This window comes from Mirounga angustirostris, unplaced genomic scaffold (genome assembly GCF_029215605.1).
Source record: "Mirounga angustirostris isolate CCGP_5_RB_7025 unplaced genomic scaffold, mMirAng1.0.hap1 SCAF_2, whole genome shotgun sequence".
In the NCBI taxonomy this organism is placed as follows: domain Eukaryota; kingdom Metazoa; phylum Chordata; class Mammalia; order Carnivora; family Phocidae; genus Mirounga; species Mirounga angustirostris.
In genome coordinates this window covers 168,876,962-168,898,862 of record NW_026991710.1, presented here as the reverse complement: position 1 = coordinate 168,898,862, position 21,901 = coordinate 168,876,962, and the positions used below count along the sequence as shown (strand labels likewise).

The following is a 21,901-nucleotide window of genomic DNA, read 5'->3' as shown; positions in this document are numbered from 1 at the left end:
CTAAATGGCTGCAGCTAAGTAAACAACATTGGAAAGTTCCTTCTGGAGCTTAAGCAGTAGAGGTAAGAGGTAGAGCATCCAGATAGTTTCTTGATGCAACAGGCTCGGCTTCAGAAAATCCCGATGTCACCTTCATAGTGACACATAAGAGAAGTGAAGGATTTGACATGCCGCAGAAACTTAATTTCAAGTTAGAGGTGACCAGAACAAGATGAACGTTCTACTTCTTTCCTCCTTCGTTCTCATTCATCCTTAACTTAAAGAGCTAAAACATAGGGAACCTCTAAGTGAGAGTGCCTGTGACCTTCCTACCTCATCCTGCAGATCCTCTTCTATGGCCCCCATACATGAAAAAACCCTGGCTCTTACCTTTCATCCCTAATAACAGCCCGGATTTAATCACTTCTTCTTCTTAAGGAACACTAACCACAGCCTTTTCCTCCCACCAGAAGCTCCTACTTCTAACTTTTCACCTTTAATCAAGGCATGCCACTTTTAAAAAGGAGCCGTCATGTAGCCCATTGAGCAGAAGGAGGGCCCCATGTCCTGAGTGATCCCAAGTGGCCTCCCCTTCCATTATCCCCATTGCTTCTTGACAGGTCACTGGTGCTAAGTAAAATGTTCTAACACTCAGGATGCCTTTATTCAATGGCCTTCCCTCCAGTGATGGCTTCCAGATGGGAGGAAATTTTAAAAGTCTGTAGCCCTCAACACATCATTAGGTCCTTCCAGTGTTTCCAAAAATCTGTAGTCCCCAGCACACTGATAATCTCTCTCCATGTTGACATTCAGCAACAGGAATGTTAGAGAAACTAAGGAATGTAGATAAGGAGACTTCACAAACAACTCCTTATTTAGAAAGAAAACCCAATAGTATTCATGTACCCTGAAATTAGTTGTGTTTCCTCTGCACAATTTGTACCTTTCCATTTGATACCCCTTCCCTGTCTCTCACACACACACGCACACAAGCATATGTATACAAGCACACCACACACTCAAACCAGTAACATGTGGCGGATGCTATTTTTTCCTGTCTTAGTTTCTTCTGAAGGGTTATGATTATTGTTAATTGCCCAGACCAAGATTCTTACCTGGTGCCTAAGGAAATCGTTTTGGTCATGCTAATCTCTGACTCAAGCTCAATCCCTCAAAACCTTAGAAAATGTATCAATACAATGAAAAATTAAAAACTAGCTAGTTTTCAGATATTTCAAATTCCTACTTCCCACTCCATATCCCACCAAAAAAGTAAGTCTTTGGCCTGAAATTCACATTTGCTTCAGTAATGTTAGGATCAAAAGTATCAGTAACTGACTTGATTGTTCAGTTCCTAGTTCACTGAACAGAGAAGACTGTATCCCAAACTCTGTGGAAAATATTTTTCATTTAGGCCAACCTCTGTGTTTAGCATGTCATTTGGTATTTAGAAAGGTGTTGGGTGGTGTGGGAAAGAGCATCTAAAAATACAGCCCCATGCTGAAAAGATTGGCTATGGAGCTTGTTCTCCTGAGATGTGTGGCTTGCCCCAAGCCCCAGGCTCTTCTACCCAGGGCACAAACTCCAGCCTTTATTAGAGGTACCTGCTGCTTCAGGTCACACCTCATTTGTCCTCACATTGTAGAAAATCCCAAATGCAATATCCATAAAGTATAAAGGGATTTAAGTGAGGGTCTGTCTGGGGAATGGGCAAGGAAGAGGGAAACTGTCTTTTTTATCTTTCTCCTTGATCTTCTCTCTGGTAACCATTTAAATTCTGAGATGCCTACATGTATGTTTTCATAGAAAACACTCTGCAGAAAGCTGTCAGTTTATAGTCATCAGAAATAAAGCAAAGCTTAACAGAGAGATGCTCAAATGTGCGTTCAGATGTGGGTTTATCTAATAGAAGCACCATCCTATTCTTGCCTTCACCTGGTCTGGGACCACTCTGACCTGGTGTTACACTTCTAAGCAAGAGGGTGGAAAAAATGTCTTAGTGGAGATTTTAAATTGTAAACATTGAAAACAGAGGCCATGGATTTGATAGACTCCATCTGTAAAGCAGCATTTAAAGGCAAACAGAACACTCTATTCACAGCTGATTTGGTTTACATTAGCACAGAGTTTATATTCTCCTATGTAGACTAAAATAAGATTACACTGAACACAATGATATCTTGAATTTTAATATGTCTCCTTTTTAAAATATCATTTACAGATTTTTAAAAAATCATACCCACAAACTTCACTATTAAAGTTTATAATACCACAATGATTTCTTATGCAAAGAATCAAGAGACAGGAACCAGAGGAAGGTTGGAAGATATAATTCTCTGTATGTTTTAAAACATGCGGGTCTCTGACCACCCAACTATCTTTTCTTCCATTGAACATCAACCAGACCCACCTGTAGACAGAGGTGTGGAAGGTTTTCTGGGCATAGTGTTTCAAGTGTTTTATTCTTCCTTCCCTTTTCCTCCCTCCTTAGGGGCTTTTCCCCATTCTGGTAGTATAGTGCCCAGTTTTAGGGCTGAAAGTCTTCTGTCCTGGAAAACCCCAGGTCTGAGCACACAGTGGCAGCCATTCCCCTCCATTCCTAAGGCGTCCCACATGGCAACCAAAAGGCATGATGCTTTAGAGATAACCAACCTGCTGTCAACACATGGAATATCCCATGAGATTTCAGGGCCGGTTTTCTTGCATTTTACCTGGTAGTAAATGAGTCTCAGCAATGATATCTGGTCAAGCTGGAGGTTAAGGCACAGAGCCTGGTGCACACTTTTCCCTTTTCCTGGAAAAGGAAGTCTTCACAGAGGCCTTTCTAACAGGGAAGGTCGACTGTGTTCAGTCCTCCTTCCTGAGATTCTTACATGGTTTCTTGGTCCTGAAAATTTCTCAGACCTCCCAGGAACCTTTTTCCATTTGCTCATACACAGGTTCCGAGGGAAATGGACTGTTAAAAATTATCCATGATTTTAAACCTTAAGTTTCTCTCCAAGGTGAAAAATAATGCCTTGTTATGAATAAGTGGCAACCAGGTGAAACCGAGAAAAATGAAATCATAATGTGGCCATAAAGGCTCATATTCTGAAATTTGACGATTGCATGCATGTAGTGTGTAGGGGTGTGTGTAAATGTGTGCAAGACAGAGAGAGAAAGAGACAGGCACAGGATAGAGTGGGAAGCACTGATTATACAACTTGCTCTCACATTCCCAAATTTTAGGTGATTGTCTTCTTCCCAGAACACAAAAGGTGGTAGTCAGAATTGACAATCAATTAGTATTTTCAGATTAAGTATAAACTGAATAACCTCTGTCATTATATACGAGGTCTTTAAAGAGAGGGCAGCTGTAGCCTGCAAGATACAAAATCCTTAGCAGCACCAAAGGCATCAATGGAACAGAGGATTTTCCCTCCATTTTTGGTGGGAACTTGATCACTACCTTCAAGATACAGTTTCAGTGGATTTTTCCGAAGATTGAACCAAGAAAGGCACTAAACTCCTGGACACCCTGACACATTCCTCCCCACTCCTTTCCAACACTCAGCCAAAGGACTTGTCTTTTCTATGCTAAGAGTTTGAAACTTGTTACTTTTATTTAACTCAAGTCTTGAGCAAAAAAAGAAAAAAATATATATATATATGTGTGTGTGTGTGTGTGTGTGTCTGTATATATATATATATATATATATTGTTCTGCATCTAGGCCAGAAAATTCTCTCCTAAGAATTTACAAGCCACCTATGGAGTTTTAAAAAGGCTTCAAATAGAATGGTTACGTGCCAGGGTTTCCTAACACATCCAAAACTGAGGCCTGCAAAAGAGGAAAAAAAAAAAACTGTCAGTGCCTTTTAAACTTTATAATAGATATTGTGAACAGTGGAGGATCTCATCCATTGGCAGATCATCTTCAAGAATAATCTGAGTCAAGTCTGTAAATTGGAGGAAATAATGACAGCAGACTTTTACACTCTTGGATACTGTGCTTCCTGACCTGGCGCTGAAACCTACCCTGCCTTAACAGAGGACTTCCTACATGGTTTGATCTCTTTCATCAGATGCCACCATTGAAAACTAAAGGCACATGGTCCTTCAATTATATTTTCCTTTAAGTGATAGGATTCATACAGGATAAGTTGCTATGGACATGGAAGAATAAAAGTACTCTTCAGAATGGTTCCAGAAACCAGAGAGGAAAGAACCTGCCTTCCTTAGCTGGGACAGGTTCAAGCTTGTACTCACAAGGCAATTGGCTTCATGCATACTACAACAGCCCAGAAAAGGGCTGTCATCAGCAAAGAAAGCTGGAGCCCTCATTCTCATGCTGCTCTGCACATCCACAAGTGGACTGGCTATAAAAACTGTTCTCACCCAGCACACTAGACCTGTCAGCCTCTAAATATGGCAGTCAGAGACCTAACTCTGAGGACATGTCAGGATTTGATGCCTCCTGGATACACCAAGGTAGAAGTATCCTACTTTGCTTGAGCAGGGAGAAGCCTATCTTGTGACCAGTGAACTCCCCTGCCCTCATCCCAAATATGTCCTGCTGAGGGCCTTCTCAGGTAACTCCTCCCATATTGCTTGCTAGCCTCTCCTACCCAGAAAGGTCCCTCACCCAAGAGGCTTTTGCCTATGGTTAGGATGTGGCTTTTCCTTTTTGCCTTGGATGACCTGGATGCTGTTCTGTGGCTCTTTTTTCCCCCAATAGCATCAGCCTTTATGTTCTAATCTTCATTTCCTAGTTAATAAGACTGCCAGTGCCACACATTCCCACAGATGATGTATTATTCTCTTTAGGAAGGTATATTTCTGCAAGGATCATGTCATTTGCAAGGCATATGGCAGAAGGGAGCTATAGTTAAGGGATGGTGAAATAAGTTGCATCAGGTTTTGCTTGGCAAGGACACCAGATGGATGCCTTTATGATGAAGTGGGGCTCCTCCAGCCTTTTCTTTTATGCAGGTCTCCAACAGGTGTTTCCTCTAAGGCATATCTGTTTTCCATAACATTAGAATGAAGAAAGATGTTGTCTGTGACAGCTTGTGTACATAGATCATGCTTTTATTATGATAGAAGAGTGTATAGTGATTGATTTGGTATTCCAAGTCAAACTAAAATGTGCTTGAGAGAAGATCATTTTCCATTTGCCAAAAGGGCATTTAATTATCAGACCAGGAGTCTTCATTTATTATGGGGATGGAGGAGGGGGCAGGAAGAGGGAGAAGGAGGGGAAAAGTAAAAAGGCTGAAGAAAGTGACCAGAAGAAAAATAGTAGCAGTTGTCGTAGATTTGGGTGCCAAGGGTGGGGAGCAGGAAGCCACCTCCCTGCAGGTAACTTGGTTATATTATATCAACATCTGAGGGACAGTGTCTAGGAAGCTACAAGTGGAGAGAAAAATAGATTCTATGAAGGAGTAACATAGCCAGTTCTTCAGATCCTGATAAAAATCAAAAACAGACTCTGGTCTTAGGTGTGTTCCCTGGTGGGTTTCTTTAACCAGCTTGGCCTAAAGCCATCACCACCGTCCTAAGTAGTATCATTAAAAGAGCCTGTGTGGCTCTTAGAATTTGGGGTTGGAGCTGCAGAGTTAAGGATATTTAAACCACCAAAAGGCATGTTAATTTGAAAGAATAAGGTAACCCATTTTGGTCAAACTGACCTTGAGGCTTACATTGCAACATCTTCTAGCCAGGTAAATGACTAGAATCCACTAAGTTTACAGGGAGGTCATCAATGGGGAAGAATACGAAGGATTGCATCTTGGCCTTGGCCAATCTCATTAGCAATAAGCTCTTAATTTTCCAAACTCTTCTCCCATGTCAGCTTCTCTGGGTCCTCTCTCTATCCCATTACTTTAAGTCTGACACTTCTAAGCTGACCATCTTAAGTTCCTTTGTCTGGAAAATTATGACTTAAGATAGTAATTTAGAAACTGACTAGGTTAAAGAGATCAAAATTGCTTGATATTATCTTAGAGTCTGAGTCTTTGGGCCAGGTGTTGAATAACAAACTGTATTAATTCACAGAAAAAAAACAAAAACCCTCACCCTGCAGCACAGAGCACAATATGTTGTATTTCTCCCAGGATGTATAGTAAAATCTCGCAGGAGAGTGCTGTCATAACGTACTGTTTACCACAGCTGAACCTACAGTGTGACACTGTGCAGTATGTCCCAAAAGGTGTTTCAAGGATATTTTTAAATAAATAAATGAATAAGTAGATGGTAAATGTGTGTGGTCAAATAAGTGTAAAACACTGGAACACTAAAATGCAGTGTGAATCTCAAAGAGGGGACATTTTTCTCAAACTTTATTTGACTGCAGAAAGCATTTCCTCACAACTCTCCAGTTACTAATATTCCATGCAACATGTTTTTTAGAATAGGCATTTCTGTCAGAATAGGATGGATGTATGCTGTGGTAACAACCATGAAATCTCAGTGACTTAGCGCAACAAAGGTGTCTTTCTTTTTCACGTTACATATCCAGCACAGGTCACTGAGGCCAAGGCACTCTGCTGTATGTAGGCACTCATGTTCTCAGGCTGGTCATCACTACAGCAGGCAGGAGTGAGCCTGAAGAATCACACGGGAGCTTGTCCCTACATCAGCCATCACTTCTCCCATTTCGTTGGTCAGAACTAGTCATGTGGCCCCATCTGGCTGCCCATCTGCTAAAGAAGTAAAGGAAATTTGGATCTTCTGAGCATCAGTAATCTCAACCTCAGCATTCCATTCAAATGGCAGCTTTACCATTTGTTAGCTCTTTGACTTTTATCCATAAAACAAGGAGTGGTCTTTAAAGTCTGGTAGAGACTGAAATGGTCACTAAGTATTTCAGTCACTTCCCATGTTCCTCAACCCCCATAAAGTTAGCAGGAGGCATGTGACTAGTTCTGGTCAATGGCATGTGATCAAAAATGTGTGTCACTTTGGGCCATGGCAGTTAAAAGCCCAGGCTTGTTTCTCCAGTCCCTTTCTCTTCCCTTGCCTTAATGACTAAGGAGGATGCATTTTCTAGGTGTGTGACTCTAAGATGGTACAGCCTCTGTACCACTCTGAGTGGCTGTGTGGAACACAGACAACTGTTCACCTGAGGAATATATGTAGGGTGGGAACCTGTGTTATGTTCAGCCCCTGGAATTTTGAGGTTGTTTCTACAGATTAAGCCTTGATTCTCCTGATTCAAATAGGTCCAAACTCTAAACTTTCTGTGCTTCTAGAAGGGTTTCCTCTCTTCTCTATTGAGCAAATATGCATTCCTTCAGATACAATGGGATTTTTCCCAAAGATTATCTAACCCTTTGGGTGGTTGAATATATTACATGACTAGCATTGTGCCCAACTGCAGTGTGGGGTGATCACATGGAGGGCTTTGCCAAGACTTAAACCAAGATTAGAGCAGAGTTTAGTTAAATGCAGGCCAGTGATGGAAGCTGTAAAGAATACAAAACACGTATAATAAGGAAGGATGTTTCAACAGGAACTCATACAAAACAATATGGAAAGGAGAGGGGAGGAAAACAGGCCAAGGAGAGAGATACCATTCATGACTCAATCTCACAGCCTTTTAAATTCTATCTTCAGGTGCCCAAAACACCTCCCATGATTTCTCCCAAACAATAGTAGCCTCACCACAGTAGCAAAATCAAGAGCAGAAATAACTACCTTCAAGGCACATATAATGTAAGGTAAAAGGAGAGCTTGATGTATCTGCTAAATGCACACACATGCATGTGCACACGTGTGCATGCACGCACGCACACACACAAAGTGCTTAGTATGTTTTCAGCTGGATACGCTCAGCTCTTGGTGTCCTTCAGACATGAATCTTTATTCTGGAGTCTCACAGACCCAAGGTTATTATCTTTGTGTTATTCTGTGCTTTGGGCTCAAGGTTCTGTTGAGTTTGACATCTTAGCTTTGTCACACCAGTGTCACAAATGTTCTCAGCTAACTCTCCTTTCTCCCTACTTAGGACTTTTCTGTATGAAACAGTACAAGATTCTGACCAGCTTGATAGCAGTGGTATGTTTCACTGGTGCAGAGCAATCCCTTTGGACAGTGTGATTCTGGTAGGTGATCTTGCACCAAATTTCAAATAAGATAAACCTACACCTAGGGTAAATAACGTCCTTACACTAGTTATAAGCACCTGCCATTTCTCTTTGTGAATTTCAAAGGAAAAACACATTCATCACCAGCCTGAATGGTATGCAGGGTAACAGATATGACATTTGACAAAGACCATGTAGGTAATATGCTGGGATTTGAAACAATTAGATCAGATTGTTCAAGTCCTTCTTCCCCCCCACCTTTCACAGTTTAGCTGAGTCAGTTATTTAGAATAATGTTCTCCTGACACATTGCTGTTTTGCTAGTAAATCTAATTAATTTAAATGCACCAGGGAAACTATTTACAAGAACTCTAAAACCTTTCCTTTTTTTAAAGAAATATTTTCCTAATTATTGGTTTAAAGTTTGGATTTTCTGTAGTGGTTTCTCTTAGAGCTGGCTGTACTTATACCTAACGCATTAGTCAAGAATGGATCTCCTAGATGCATAACATGGGTGAATCCTAATAGATATTAGAATCCTGTCTCTGTCTCTGTTCTCTCAAGGAAAATAACTAACTCAATTTACTGAAATGCCAGCAACCAAGATGTAAAAAGTCTATATCCTAATCCAGGCTCTGACACCTGCTTTCCAGGTCCACATCTATTCTCATTTTCCAGAGTTAGCAACTCAAGCATGATCTCAGTGGTTTACTTTGCAAGCAGTAGTTGGTAAATATAATCAAAGTGATTGTTTGTTGTATGAACCCTATATAATTTTTTCAACTATGACTAATTGATAATTATATCTTTTTCTTGCTTTCCCAAAGTAGTTCAGTTCACTTTTTTTCCTGTTACACACACACACTCACACACACACAATCCTTGTGGCTTGGTACCAATGTCCTGACAGAATATGTTCCAATTTTTGTAAAAGCATGATCAATCATTTGATCAGAAGCATAAAATTGTCAGAACTGTCATATCAACTAGAAAACTATTAGGGTTGCTGCTGAAATTCACCACTTTAGCAATTATGTCTTCTTCTAAACTAAGCAAAATAAACTCCATTGAGCAGGAAGCTAAACATGTTTTCAGTGGGAGGGAAATTGTTAGAAAGGTTGAGAAGTTGGTTGCAGATGGAGGCATCCAAGAGACGAAGAAATTGAAATAGCAGATGTTTTATTATACCATATTTTTTGAGCACACAGACAGGTTGCTATGACAGATATCTCCTTTATGATACTTGATATGGAATATAGTTTAGAACACCAACTGAGTCTTTTGATAAGTTTAGAAGGGCTTCTAGTTTAAGAAATTCTAAAGGCTTTGAAACGTGTGACCATAGAGGAGAAATGTCCATATTGCAGAATTCAGGGAGGCTTTGAATTTGGTTTCATTTGCAAAAGGGTCAAATGGAAGTGGTCGATTTAAGTTACTTTGAACAAATAGTGCATCCTCCCCTTCCTCCAAAAGTCACCATCTTTCTCAATTGGGAGACAGTTTTGTGCCACAGTTTCTTGGAGAAATTGCCTCTCTGGCTGTGCCCATTAATGCACTCTGCCATGTATCTTGTTTCTAATTGTTTAGTTCTACTCAGAAGAGCAATCATTGGACTTCAGGCATGTTACATTAAATACCGTTAGAGGCTTCATTATTCAAGTTAAAACTAATCGGATTAGCTAGAGACAATTATTTAATAGATTTGGTTAAGATTCACATCACTCTCCAGGAAGGCTCTCCAGACAAGTAGCTTTATTTCCCCTCACAGGGCAATTCCCTTTGAAAAGAGAGTATTTTCTAGTATATGCTAATTTGACAAACTAATTGTGGAGATGTCAGATGTTACTTATTTATCTTGTTAGGTTTTATCACCCCCTGTTTCACAGAAGCTTGTCATTTAACCCAGCTAAATATGGGCATAGGGCAGGATGATATATCCATTTGAAGTATTCTGAGTCTTCATGTGCTGAGGAATATAGACCACACTCATGTATGAAGTGCTTCTATATGCATTTAACCTGTTCTCTACCAGCTTCCAAGAGTCCTCCTCTGAAACTCTAGGAACTCAAAAGATTCAGAGTTGATTAACAGGTATTGAACAAGAGCTAATGAGTTGAGCACTGTACTTCTACTATATTATTTCATTTCCACAACAGAATTAGCTTTTATTTTTTAAACCATTCAAACTTAAAGAAATTGAGTGTCAGAGGGTAAACTAGCTTGTCATACAACAGAATACAGAATCAAGTCTTCCTCCAGATCCAGTGCTCTTTCTAGCCCATTCCAGAGCCACAAGAGAAGACACTGACTCATTCCCTGAAAGAAATCAAAAGCTTGAAATGAATTTCCTACAGGAATATCATGTCTCTCTTTTTTTTAAGTTACAATTATCACTCTTAAAAGTCTCTGTGAATGTGGGGAAAAGCTCATTTAAATATTTTTCATGTATATGATTATTTGGAGGTACTACTTGGAGATACAGAGAAAATGTTAACAATCAGTGATGCTGATGGTAGTATGTGACATGTTTAAATATTTGGGTTCAAATGGAATTTTTGTGACCTTTTCATTTCTTTTCTGCACTTTGCATAATGAATTTCCTCAACTCTGGAAAGCATCTGTTGAGTGAGTTTGGTATATTAGGTTGAACCATATGAAGTTACCAATACTCAACCATTTTTGACCCATAAAAAGGCAATTTCGTATGTTCCAAACTAATAGGTATTTTCATATGTATGAAAATCCACCAAAAACTGCAACATGTTGTACAACTTTATGCGATTTTCAGGGCTCAGTAGAAGACATACATTTAGCAATGGAATTTGTAATGTTTTAGTTTTTCATTGAATCTTACTATAGTGCATACAAGGCCAAAACCACATAATGAAAATAAAAGATGTGCTCCCCGTTTGGTTCTATGGTTTCACACCTTGAGGAATGACACTAATCTGAGTTTTAATTGAGGCACTCCATGCTAATAAAAGACTTTAAAAAGTGGAATAAGAAGGAACTCCACAAAAAGATAAAAAGTATAGTTGCCTCATGGTAGGTAAATTCCATTTTATGAGCAATTTGCAGAATTTCATTATCCTTATGAAAGTCCTCCTATGGATGTACCTGGAAGATTTGGGATGAGGGGACAGAGCCCTCTTTGAGAGACTCTCAGCTTGTTTCTAAAACTGACCAGACTCTGGCATGCTTATGCTTAGAAACGAATGGACAAGTCAAAACATGAGTTTCGGAACCATGTAGTAGCATGTGTCTTTGGAGATGCTACCTCAACATTGATGGGGCTTCGGAATTTTGTAATGCCCTTGAGAGCTAGCAGCTATACACGGCCGGAGCTGAAAGACATTGTGTTCATTGGGTCTCTGGATTACCTGAAGAGAGAATGGCTATTTCTCCGGAATTTTCCCCGGATATACATTCTACCTGTAAGTGTCACATTAGAGATAGTGAATATTTATAATGATGGCAACACTAATGGTACTAGCATTAATGAATAATAAAATAGTAGCTTGTAGTTGTATAGTGCTTACAGGTAATAAAAACTATTCTAAGCATTTTACATATATTAACTCATTTAACCCTCAAAATAATCCTATGGGGTAGATTTTAAAGGTGTTGGACTTTGGGCATGGAGAGAGTAGGTAACCTGTCCAAGTTTACACAGCAGGTAAGTAGCAGAACAAAGATTTAAATCTAGACATTGTGGCTCCAGAGTTTATGCCCAGGAGCCACTACATTTTATGTTTTATGTTTATAATCATATTTTATGGTCTTTATATAAATAAGAGTTTCTCTACATTTCTGAATCTGATTCTAACTTAATGTCCACAGCTAAACTGATACTAGCTAGCCTTTGTGCTCTGACTTTCTCATCTTTTCTGAAGACGCATCTTTTATGGAATACATAATGCCACATAGTCCTTGATAGATGTATGAGAAAGAGGAATTAGGTTTACATTTCTGAGGAATGGATCCATTATGCATATGTGGCATTGTAGTTGTAATTGTATTTGCTCTGAACATTTATACACCGGTATGCAATTGTATGCCACTATTTCCCTGGATTAAAAAAAAAAAAAAGTATGTGCAGTGTGAAATGCACCCAAACCATGTAATTTTTTCATGAAATAATGCTGACAATATATAATATTGTTCAAATTTCAAAAATGGTTCTCTCAAGGAACAAATTTCATTTGCTTCTTTAAAAAGCTACCATAAAGTTCTCTGCACTGTACCCTTACTTTAGGCCATAGAAAGGAAAAAAGGAAAAGGACCACAAATCTCTAGATCCAGCTAGTGTTAGGAATTACTGGTATTCATATCTAAGCTACCTGAAGACAGAACCAGATCTATCCCTATTTCTCCACCAAATTGGGAAAGAAGCAACCACCACTATGCTAGTTAATCCAGAGGGTACAGAAAAGGTCAGCTGCAAGCAAAACTGTAGGGATGCAAAATTTGCCTTTAGATCCATTACTTCCCCTTTCTCTGAATGTTTCTTGTTACCCCTACTGTTATCCCTACTTTACTTCTCCCACTTGAATCATCTGAATGGATGTAGGCTCCTCCCTCTTTACCCTCCTTTGGCTCATCCAGACTTGCTCTCAGGTAGGGTCTGTGAAATTCAGTCTCACAAAGATATTAATGATCAATGAGGCTAAATGTGTTCAGATATCAGGTAACTAAGTCTTAAAACCAATTCAGTGAAGGCTGGAGAGGCTTTGGCTCAAAAATTGCATCCCACAAGAGGCATCACCATGAGCCATTATATAAAATCCCTCCACCTGAGAAGTCCCTCCTCTATTGGGTTTTCTCTCATTAGGGATCTGCACTCTTTCCTGAAGACCTCCATGCAGCCAACATAGAGGAATGTTCCATGTGTGCTGTCTTATCCTCCTCATCCAAGGCATCAAGCAACCCAGCTCTGGTAGACACAGAGACCATCATGGCCACCCTCAACATTGGATCACTGAGGATTAGCTGCTCTGCCCAGACACCTGAAGAATCACGTAAGAACAACTCCTTGATAGGAGGAGTTTAGAGAGAATGGAATAAGAAAAGAGAATTAACTCATCTCTGAAGTACTTTGATCATGGGGAGGAGGAGAGGTTGGATCAGTTATCGTCGAAGACCTCTTCCAACTCTGAGAATTCTGTAATAGAAGTAGCAGAGAGTTAAGTCCTTGGTAATCCTAAGTCAAATGAAAAATAATTTCCATCTCCTAAATGGAATGCATGTAACAGTTTTCCCACTGAATTTTAAGTGCTGTTTTTGTTATTAATTAAATATTAGATAAGATAGAAATTGGCATATTATTATAATTAATAATATTTAGTAGTAGTAGTATCAATTCTCATTATATCTTAGAGATGCTCCACTACTATTCCTAGTTTAATGTTTGAGAGAATGAAGTATAATTCTCTCTTACTCTTTTTTTTATTTTATTTTTTTATGTTATGTTAATCACCATACATTACATCATTAGTTTTTGATGTAGTGTTCCATGATTCATTGTTTGCATATAACACCCAGTGCTCCATTCAATACGTGCCCTCTTCAATACACATCACCAGACTAACACTTTCCCCCATCCCCTCCCCTCTAGGACCCTCAGTTTCTTTCTCAGAGTCCGTAGTCTCTCATGGTTCGTCTCCCCCTCTGACTTCCCTCCTTATTTTACCCTTCCTACTATCTTCTCTCTCTCTCTTTTTTTAACATATAATGTATTATTTGTTTCAGAGGTACAGGTGATTAATCAGTCTTACACAATTCACAGTGCTAACCATAGTATATACCCTCCCCAATGTCTATCACCCAGCCACCCCATCCACTCCAGCAACCCTCAGTTTGTTTCCTGAGATTAAGAATTCCTCATATCAGTGACATCATATGATACATGTCTTTCTCTGATTGACGTGTTTCACTCATTATATACTCTAGTTCAATCCATGTCGTTGCAAATGGCAAGATTTTGGTTTTTTCTGATGGCTGCATAATATTCCATTGTATATATATGCCACATCTTCTTTATCCATTCATCTGTTGATGGACATCTTGGCTCTTTCCATAGTTTGGCTATTGTGGACATTGCTGCTATAAACATTGGGGTGCACGTACCCCTTCGGATCACTACATTTCTGTCTTTGGGTTAAATACCCAGTAGAGCGATTACTGGGTCATAGGGTAGCTCTATTTTGAGGAACCTGCATACTGTTTTCCAGAGTGGCTACGCAAGCTTGCATTCCCACCAATGGTGTAGGAGGATTCCCCTTTCTCCGCATCCCCGCCAACATCTGTCGTTTCCTGACGTGTTAATTTTTGCCATTCTGACTGGTGTGAGGGGGTATCTCATTGAGGTTTTGATTTGGATTTCCCTGATGCTGAGTATGTGGAGCACTTTTTCATGTGTCTGTTGGCCGTTTGGATGTCTTCTTTGGAAAAATATCTGTTCATGTCTTCTGCCCATTTCATGATTGGATCATTTGTTCTTTGGGTATTGAGTGGAGAAGTTCTTTATAGATTTTGGATACTAGCCCTTTATCTGATATGTCATTTGCAAATATCTTCTCCCATTCTGTCAGTTGTCGTTTGGTTTTGTTGACTGTTTCCTTTGCTGTGCAAAAGTTTTTTTTATCTTGATGAAGTCCCGATATTTCATTTTTACCCTTGTTTCCCTTTCCTTTGGCTATGTTTCCAGGAAGAAGTTGCTGCGACTGAGGTCGAAGAGGTTGCTGCCTATGTTCTCCTTTAGGATTTTGATGGACTCCTGTCTCACATTAGGTCTTTCATCCATTTTGAGTTTATTTTTGTGTGTAGTGTAAGGAAATGGTCCAGTTATATCCTTCTGCATGTGGCTGTCCAATTTTCCCAACACCATATGTTGAAGAGATTATCTTTTTTCCATTGGACATTCTTTCCTGCTTTGTCAAAGATTAGTTGACCATAGAGTTGAGGGTCCATTTCTGGACTCTATTCTGTTCCATTGATCTATGTGTCTGTTTTTATGCCAGTACCATACTGTCTTGATGATTACAGCTTTGTAATAGGGCTTGAAGTCAGGAATTGTGATGCCAGCAGCTTTGCTTTTCTTTTTCAACATTCTTCTGGCTATTCAGGGTCTTTTCTGGTTCCATACAAATTTTAGGATTATTTGGTCCATTTCATAGAAAAAACCTGAGGGTATTTTGATAGGGATTGCAATAAATGTGTAGATTGCTCTAGGTAGCATTGACATCTTCACAATATTTGTTCTTCCAATCCATGAGCCTGGAATGTTTTTCCATTTCTTTGTGTCTTCCTCAATTTCTTCCATGAGTATTTTATAGTTTTCTGAGTACAGATTCTTTGCCTCCTTGGTTAGATTTATTCCTAGGTATCTTATGGGTTTGCGTGCAGATGTAAATGGGATTGACTCCTTAATTTCTCTTTCTTCTGTCTTATTGTGGGTGTATAGGAATGCCACTGATTTCTGTGCATTGATTTTCTATCCTGCCACTTTACTGAATTCCTGTATGAGTTCTAGCAGTTTTGGGGTGGAGTCTTTTGGTTTTCCACATAAACCATCATATCATCTGCAAAGAGTGAGAGTTTGACTTCTTCTTTGCTGATTTGGATGCCTTTTATTTCTTTTTGTTGTCTGATTGCCGTGGCTAGGACTTCTAGTACTATGTTGAATAGCAGTGGTGATAGTGGACATCCCTGCTGTGTTCCTGACCTTAGGGGAAAGCTTTCAGTTTTCCCCATTGAGAATGATATTCTCTGTGGGTTTTCATAGATGGCTTTTATGATCTTGAGGTATGTACCCTCTATCCCTATACTCTGAAGAGTTTTGATCACGAAAGGATGCTGTACTTTGTCAAATGCTTTTTCTACATCTATTGAGAGGATCATGTGGTTCTTGTTCTTTCTTTTATTAATGTATTGTATCACATTGATTGATTTGCGGCTGTTGAACCAACCTTGCAGCCCAGGGATAAATCCCATTTGGTCGTGGTGAATAATCCTTTTAATGTACTGTTGGATCCTATTGGCTAGTACTTTGGTGAGATTTTTGCATCCATGTTCATCAGGGATATTGGTCTGTAATTCTCCTTTTTGGTGGGGTCTTTGTCTGATTTGGGGATCAAGTTAATGCTGGCCTCATAAAATGTGTTTGGAAGTTTTCCTTCCATTTCTATTTTTTGAAACAGTTTCAGAAGAATAGGTATTAATTCTTCTTTAAATGTTTGGTAGAACTCCCCTGGGAAGCTGGCTGGCCCTGTGCTTTTGTTTGTTCGGAGATTTTTGATTACTGCTTCAATTTCCTTAGTAGTTTTCTATTTCTTCCTGGTTCAGTTTTGGTCGTTGGTACATCTCTAGGAATGCATCCATTTCTTCCAGATTATCTAATTTGCTGGCATATAGTTGCTCATAATATGTTCTTATAATTGTTTGCATTTCTTTGGTGTTGGTCGTGATCTCTCTTTCATTCATGATTTTATTTATTTGTGTCATTTCTCTTTTCTTTTTGATAAGTCTGGCCAGAGGTTTATCAATCTTATTCTTTCAAAGAACCAACTCCTAGTTTCGTTGATCTGTTCTTTTGGTTTCTATTTCATTGATTTCTGCTCTGATCTTTATTATTTCTCATCTCCTGCTGGGTTTAGGCTTTATTTGCTGTTCTTTCTCCACCTCCTTTAGGTGTAGGGTTAGGTTGTGTATTTGAGACCTTTCTTGTTTCTTAAGAAAGGCTTGTATTGCTAAATACTTTCCTCCTAGGACCCCCTTTGCTGCATCCCAGAGATTTTGCACTTATGTTTTCATTTTCATTTGTTTCTATGAATTATTTTAATTCGTCTTTAATTTCCTGGTTGACCCATTCATTCTTTAGTAGGATGCTCTTTAGCCTCCATGTATTTCAGTTCTTTCTGACTTTCCTCTTGTGATTGAGTTCTAGTTTCAAAGCACTGTGGTCTGAAAATATTCAGGGAATGATTCCAATCTTTTGGTACCGGTTGAGACCTGATTTGTGACCTAGGATGTGATCTATTCTGGAGAATGTTCCATGGACACTAGAGAAGAATGTGTATTCTGTTGCTTTAGGATGGAATGTTCTGAATATATCTATGAAGTCCACTTGGTCCAGTGTGTCATTTAAAGTCTTTATTTCCTTGTTGATCTTTTGTTTGGATGATCTGTCCATTTCAGTGTTAAAGTCCCCCACTACTATTGTATTGTTGTCAATGTGTTTCTTTGCTTTTGTTATTAATTGCCTTATATAATCGGCTGCTCCCATGTTAGGGGCATAGATATTTACAATTGTTAGATCTCCTTGTTGGATAGACCCTTTAAGTAGGATATAGTGTCCTTCCTCATGTCTTATTATAGTCTTTGGTTTAAAATCTAATTTGTCTGACATAAGGATTGCCACCCCAGCTTTCTTTTGGTGTCCATTAGCATGGTAAATGGTTTTCCACCCCCTCACTTTCAATCTGGGGGTGTCTTTGGGTCTAAAATGAGTCTCTTGCAGACAGATATCAATGGGTCTTGTTTTTTAATCCAGTCTGATAGCCTGTGTCTTTTGATTGGAGCATTTAGCCCATTTACATTCAGGGTAACTATTGAAAGATATGAATTTAGTGCCATTGTATTGCTGGTAAGGTTACTGTTACTGTATATTGTCTGTGTTCCTTTCTGGTCTATGTTGCTTTTAGGCTCTCTCTTTACTTAGAGGACCCCTTTCAATATTTCTTGTAGGGCTGGTTTCATGTATCCAAATTCCTTTAGTTTTTGTTTGTCCTGGAAGTTTTTTATTTGTCCTTCTATTTTCAGTGACAGCCCAGCTGGATAGAGTATTCTTGGCTGCATATTTTTCTCATTTAGTGCTCTGAATATATCATGCCAGTCCTTTCTGGCTTGCCAGGTCTCTGTGGATAGGTCTGTTGCCAATCTAATGTTTCTAACATTGTAGGTTACAGACCTCTTGTCCCGAGCTACTTTCAGGATTTTCTCTTTGTCTCTGAGACTCGAAAGTTTTACTATTAGATGTCGGGATGTTGACCCATTTTTATTGATTTTGGGGGAGGTTCTCTGTGCTTCCTGGATTTTGATGCCTGTTTCCTTCCCCAAATTAGGGAAGTTCTCTGCTATAATTTGTTCCAATATACTTTCTGCCCCCCTCTCTCTGTCTTCTTCTGGGATCCCAATTATTCTAATACTGTTTGTTCTTATGGTATCACTTATCTCTCGAATTCTGCCCTCATGATCCAGTAGTTGTTTATCTCTCTTTTTCTCAGCTTCCTTTTTCTCCATCATTTGGTCTTCTATATCACTAATTCTCTCTTCTGCCTCATTTGTCCTAGCAGTTAGAGCCTCCATTTTTGATTGCACCTCATTAATAGCCTTTTTGATTTTGACTTGGTTAGACTTTAGTTCTTTTATTTCTCCAGAAAGGGTTTCTCTATTATCGTCCATGCTTTTTTCAAGCCCAGCTAGTATCTTTATAATTGTCATTCTGAACTCTAGTTCTGACATCTTACTAATGTCCATATTGATTACGTCCCTGGCAGTCGGTACTGCCTCTTGTTCTTTTTTTCTGAGGTGAGTTTTTCCATTTTGTCATTTTGTCCAGAGGAGAACAGATGAATGAGAAAACAAAATGCTAACAGGGTAACAATGACCCCAGAAAAATATACACTAAACAAGTCAGAAGAGACCTGAAACCAGGGGAAAAGAAGGGGAAAGAAAGAAAAAAGAAAAAAAAAAGAATATGATCAAACATGATCAGGCTGGTGAATAGATCAGTGCCACACACTAGATTTTGGGCATACTTTGGTCTGTTAGAGGAAACTGCCTTCCAAAATTTTAAAGAAAGAAAAACTTATATATGTACAAAAATAAGGGTAAATATGGTGAAGGGATGGAATGATTGTAAAGATGAAAATTATAAAAGATTTTATAAAAGGAATTGATAAGAAGTTGGTTGAAAAAAGAAAAGAAATTAAAATAAAAAAGGGAGAGAATGTGATCAGGCAGGAGACTAGAACAAAGCCATACACTAGAGATTTAGGGTATATTTTGGTCTGTTAGAAGAAACTGTATTTCAAAATTTTGAAGAGAGAACAACATATATATATATATATACCAAAAATAGGGTTAACTACTATGAAGGGATAGAATATGACTCTAAAAATGAAAAATAAAAAAGATTTTTAAAAAGGGGATTGGTAAGATGTTGGTTGAAAAAGGGAAAAAGAAAAATTCAAAAGAAAAATAGAAGAAGAAAAAAAAGAAAATTAAAAAAATTAATTTTGAGAGACTAAAGAATCAGCAGAAAAAAAGCCATGAATTCTATGTGCTGTATTCCCCTAATGCTGGAGTTCTGCCATTCTCATTGATTGGTAAACTTGGTCTTGGTTGGCTGTTCTTGCAGATCTTCTGGGGGAGGGGCCTGTTGCCATGGTTCTCAAATGTCTTTGCCAGAGGTGGAATTTCCCCACCCTTGCTGGGGGCTGGGCTAAGTAATCTGCTCAGGTTTGCTCTTGGGAGCTTTTGTTCCCTGCAAGCTTTCCATATAGCTTTGGAGGATGAGAGTGAAAATGGCAGCCTCTCAGTCACCACCCTGGAGGAGCCGAGAACTCAGGGCCCCACTCCTCAGTGCCCCCCAGAGAACAGCAGTCAATCACTCCTGTGTCCCCAGGCCCCGGCCGCATTCCGTGCTCACCTGACCTGTGACCAAGTGTTTCTATCTCTGGCACATGACCCTGTTTGGAGTCTCCAAACCCAGCAGATTCCTGCAGTGCACTCCAACACCAATTCTCCTGGGGAGAAGGAGAGTCTCCCCGGATCTGCCACTTGTTCGGTCCCTGCTGGAAGAGCAGTGGCCCGACTGTGCGACGGATCATGGTTTATGGCAACCCGAGCTGAGGGCCCACTCCTTGGCTCTGTCTCTGCAGCTGGCTTCACTGCTCCAATACCTGGGAGCTCTGCCGCACTCAGACACCCCTGGTCTTTCTGTGACCCTGAGGGTCCTGAGACCACACTGTCCCTGTGAGGGTTCCACCCTTGCTTAGCCACTGGAGCGACATCCCTCAGCAGAGCAGACTTCTAAAAGTTCTGATTTTGTGCTCCGCTGCTCTATCATCTGCCGGTAGCGGCTGACAGAGGCTCCCTCCCCACCACCATCTATCTTCCTGAATATTGCCTCAGATTCACTTCTCCACATGTCCTACCTTCCAGAAAATGTCGCTTTTCTATTCAGAGAGTTGCTACTATTCTTTTCTTTGATCTCCTGTTGAGTTCGTAGGTGTTCTGAATGGTTTGATCCCTATCTAGCTGAATTCCTGGGACCAGATGAAATGTAGGTCTCCTACTCCTCTGCCATCTTGCTCCTCCCCTCTTTTACTCTTTCAAGATGCTTTCAATTTATGAACTTTAGAAGACTATCGCTAAGGTCTCTTCTGACTTCCATAGACTAAAGATGTCATACTGTAGCTTCAGATTGGAAAGAGATGGTAAGAAGCAGGATCTATTCAGGATGGGGATCAAGTTTTTTCCTCCTTTGTATTCCTCTTAGTGCCTAGTACAATTATGGTCACTTAGATGCTTACCACCTACCTAATGAATTGAAGCAAATGATCCAGTAAGCTGGACTCTTGAGGAGTTCCCAACATTTCACTGTACCCAAGTGTTTGAAGTAAATTCCCACTAAAAATTGTGGTTTCCCTTCTCCCCTCCAAATAGGAAAAGGTTTATCTATTAATCTATTTCTAAAATTGACTACTAGACATTCAACCTAATATGAAAGTAACTATTAGTGAAGAATTTTCTGTATCTAAAACAGATTTTCAACTCAAAAATAAAAGTAAATCATTGTTGGGGTCCCCTCCATCCAGCCATTTCCCTTGGGGATGTTGATACTCAGGATCAGGAACTCAGTCCTCTAGCCGTGCAGCTGCTGAGCACAGCTGTTCCACTGTGCATGGAACTTGGAGTGGTCAGACATCACAGAAATTGCGAGGCTTTCATGATTATGGTTGTGGATAAAAATGTTCATGAATCAAATTAGGAAACCAAAAGAGCTCTCTCTGACTCCCAGGTCACTGTTGCTAGGTGGGAAAATAGAAGGTTCTTGGACCAAAGGAGTAAGTGAGTAATCTAGCCTAATCTTTGGTAGGTGAACTGAGCCAGCTACTTGAGACACCCTTCCTAAGCAACAAAAGCCCAGTTGGCACCCAGAGCTTCAGGGTGTTTTGCAAAGCAGACTAATAACAAAGCACTTTATGAATAGCAGAGTGCCATGAAAATCCAGACTAAGGAGGTATGAGCCATATCACTACTAAACAAATCTAAAAATGCTGTTGTGTTCTGCACATAAATCCTTAGCTTAGCAATTAGGCTCACTCAGATTTACACAAGATGTGTGTGTGGTATATGCGTGAGTAGGTGTGTATGTGAGTACACCACGCTTACAACTTTCTATGATTGGACAGAGAAGAAGTATTCACTTTAAAGGCAATATCATCAATATGCAAATGAAAATGCCCGCATAACATAGCCTGGGATAAACTGACATCGGCCATCTAGTTAATCATCTGGGTGACTTGTCCTTCCTATGATTAGTTTTACTTAAGTTTCACATCTTACATAGGCTAGAAAGATAGAAACCTGTGAATTTAATTCTGGTTTCTTTTATATCTAGTAATTTTCATCCTTTAACTTATTTATTAATTCAACAAAACAATGTTGTTCTTGTATGATGTGCCCTGTACTCTGTTACAGGTTAAAAGGTTGCCCTCAAAGGAGAAAGATGAATTGGTAAAAGGAGGTAAAGGTGAGGGGGAAAAAGATTTGGAAAGGAGGCAGAAAAA

General features: G+C 39.5%; 1 protein-coding gene across 1 annotated transcript in view; it reads left to right on the top strand.

The window, feature by feature from the left end:
• The window catches only part of KCNU1 (potassium calcium-activated channel subfamily U member 1), a 175,942-nt gene that overhangs the window by 130,308 nt on the left and 23,733 nt on the right, over nucleotides 1–21,901 (top strand). Inside the window, 3 exon segments of the mRNA XM_064584047.1 lie at nucleotides 7,967–8,063; nucleotides 11,255–11,479; nucleotides 12,877–13,041. Coding sequence (XP_064440117.1) covers nucleotides 7,967–8,063; nucleotides 11,255–11,479; nucleotides 12,877–13,041 — 487 coding nt within the window.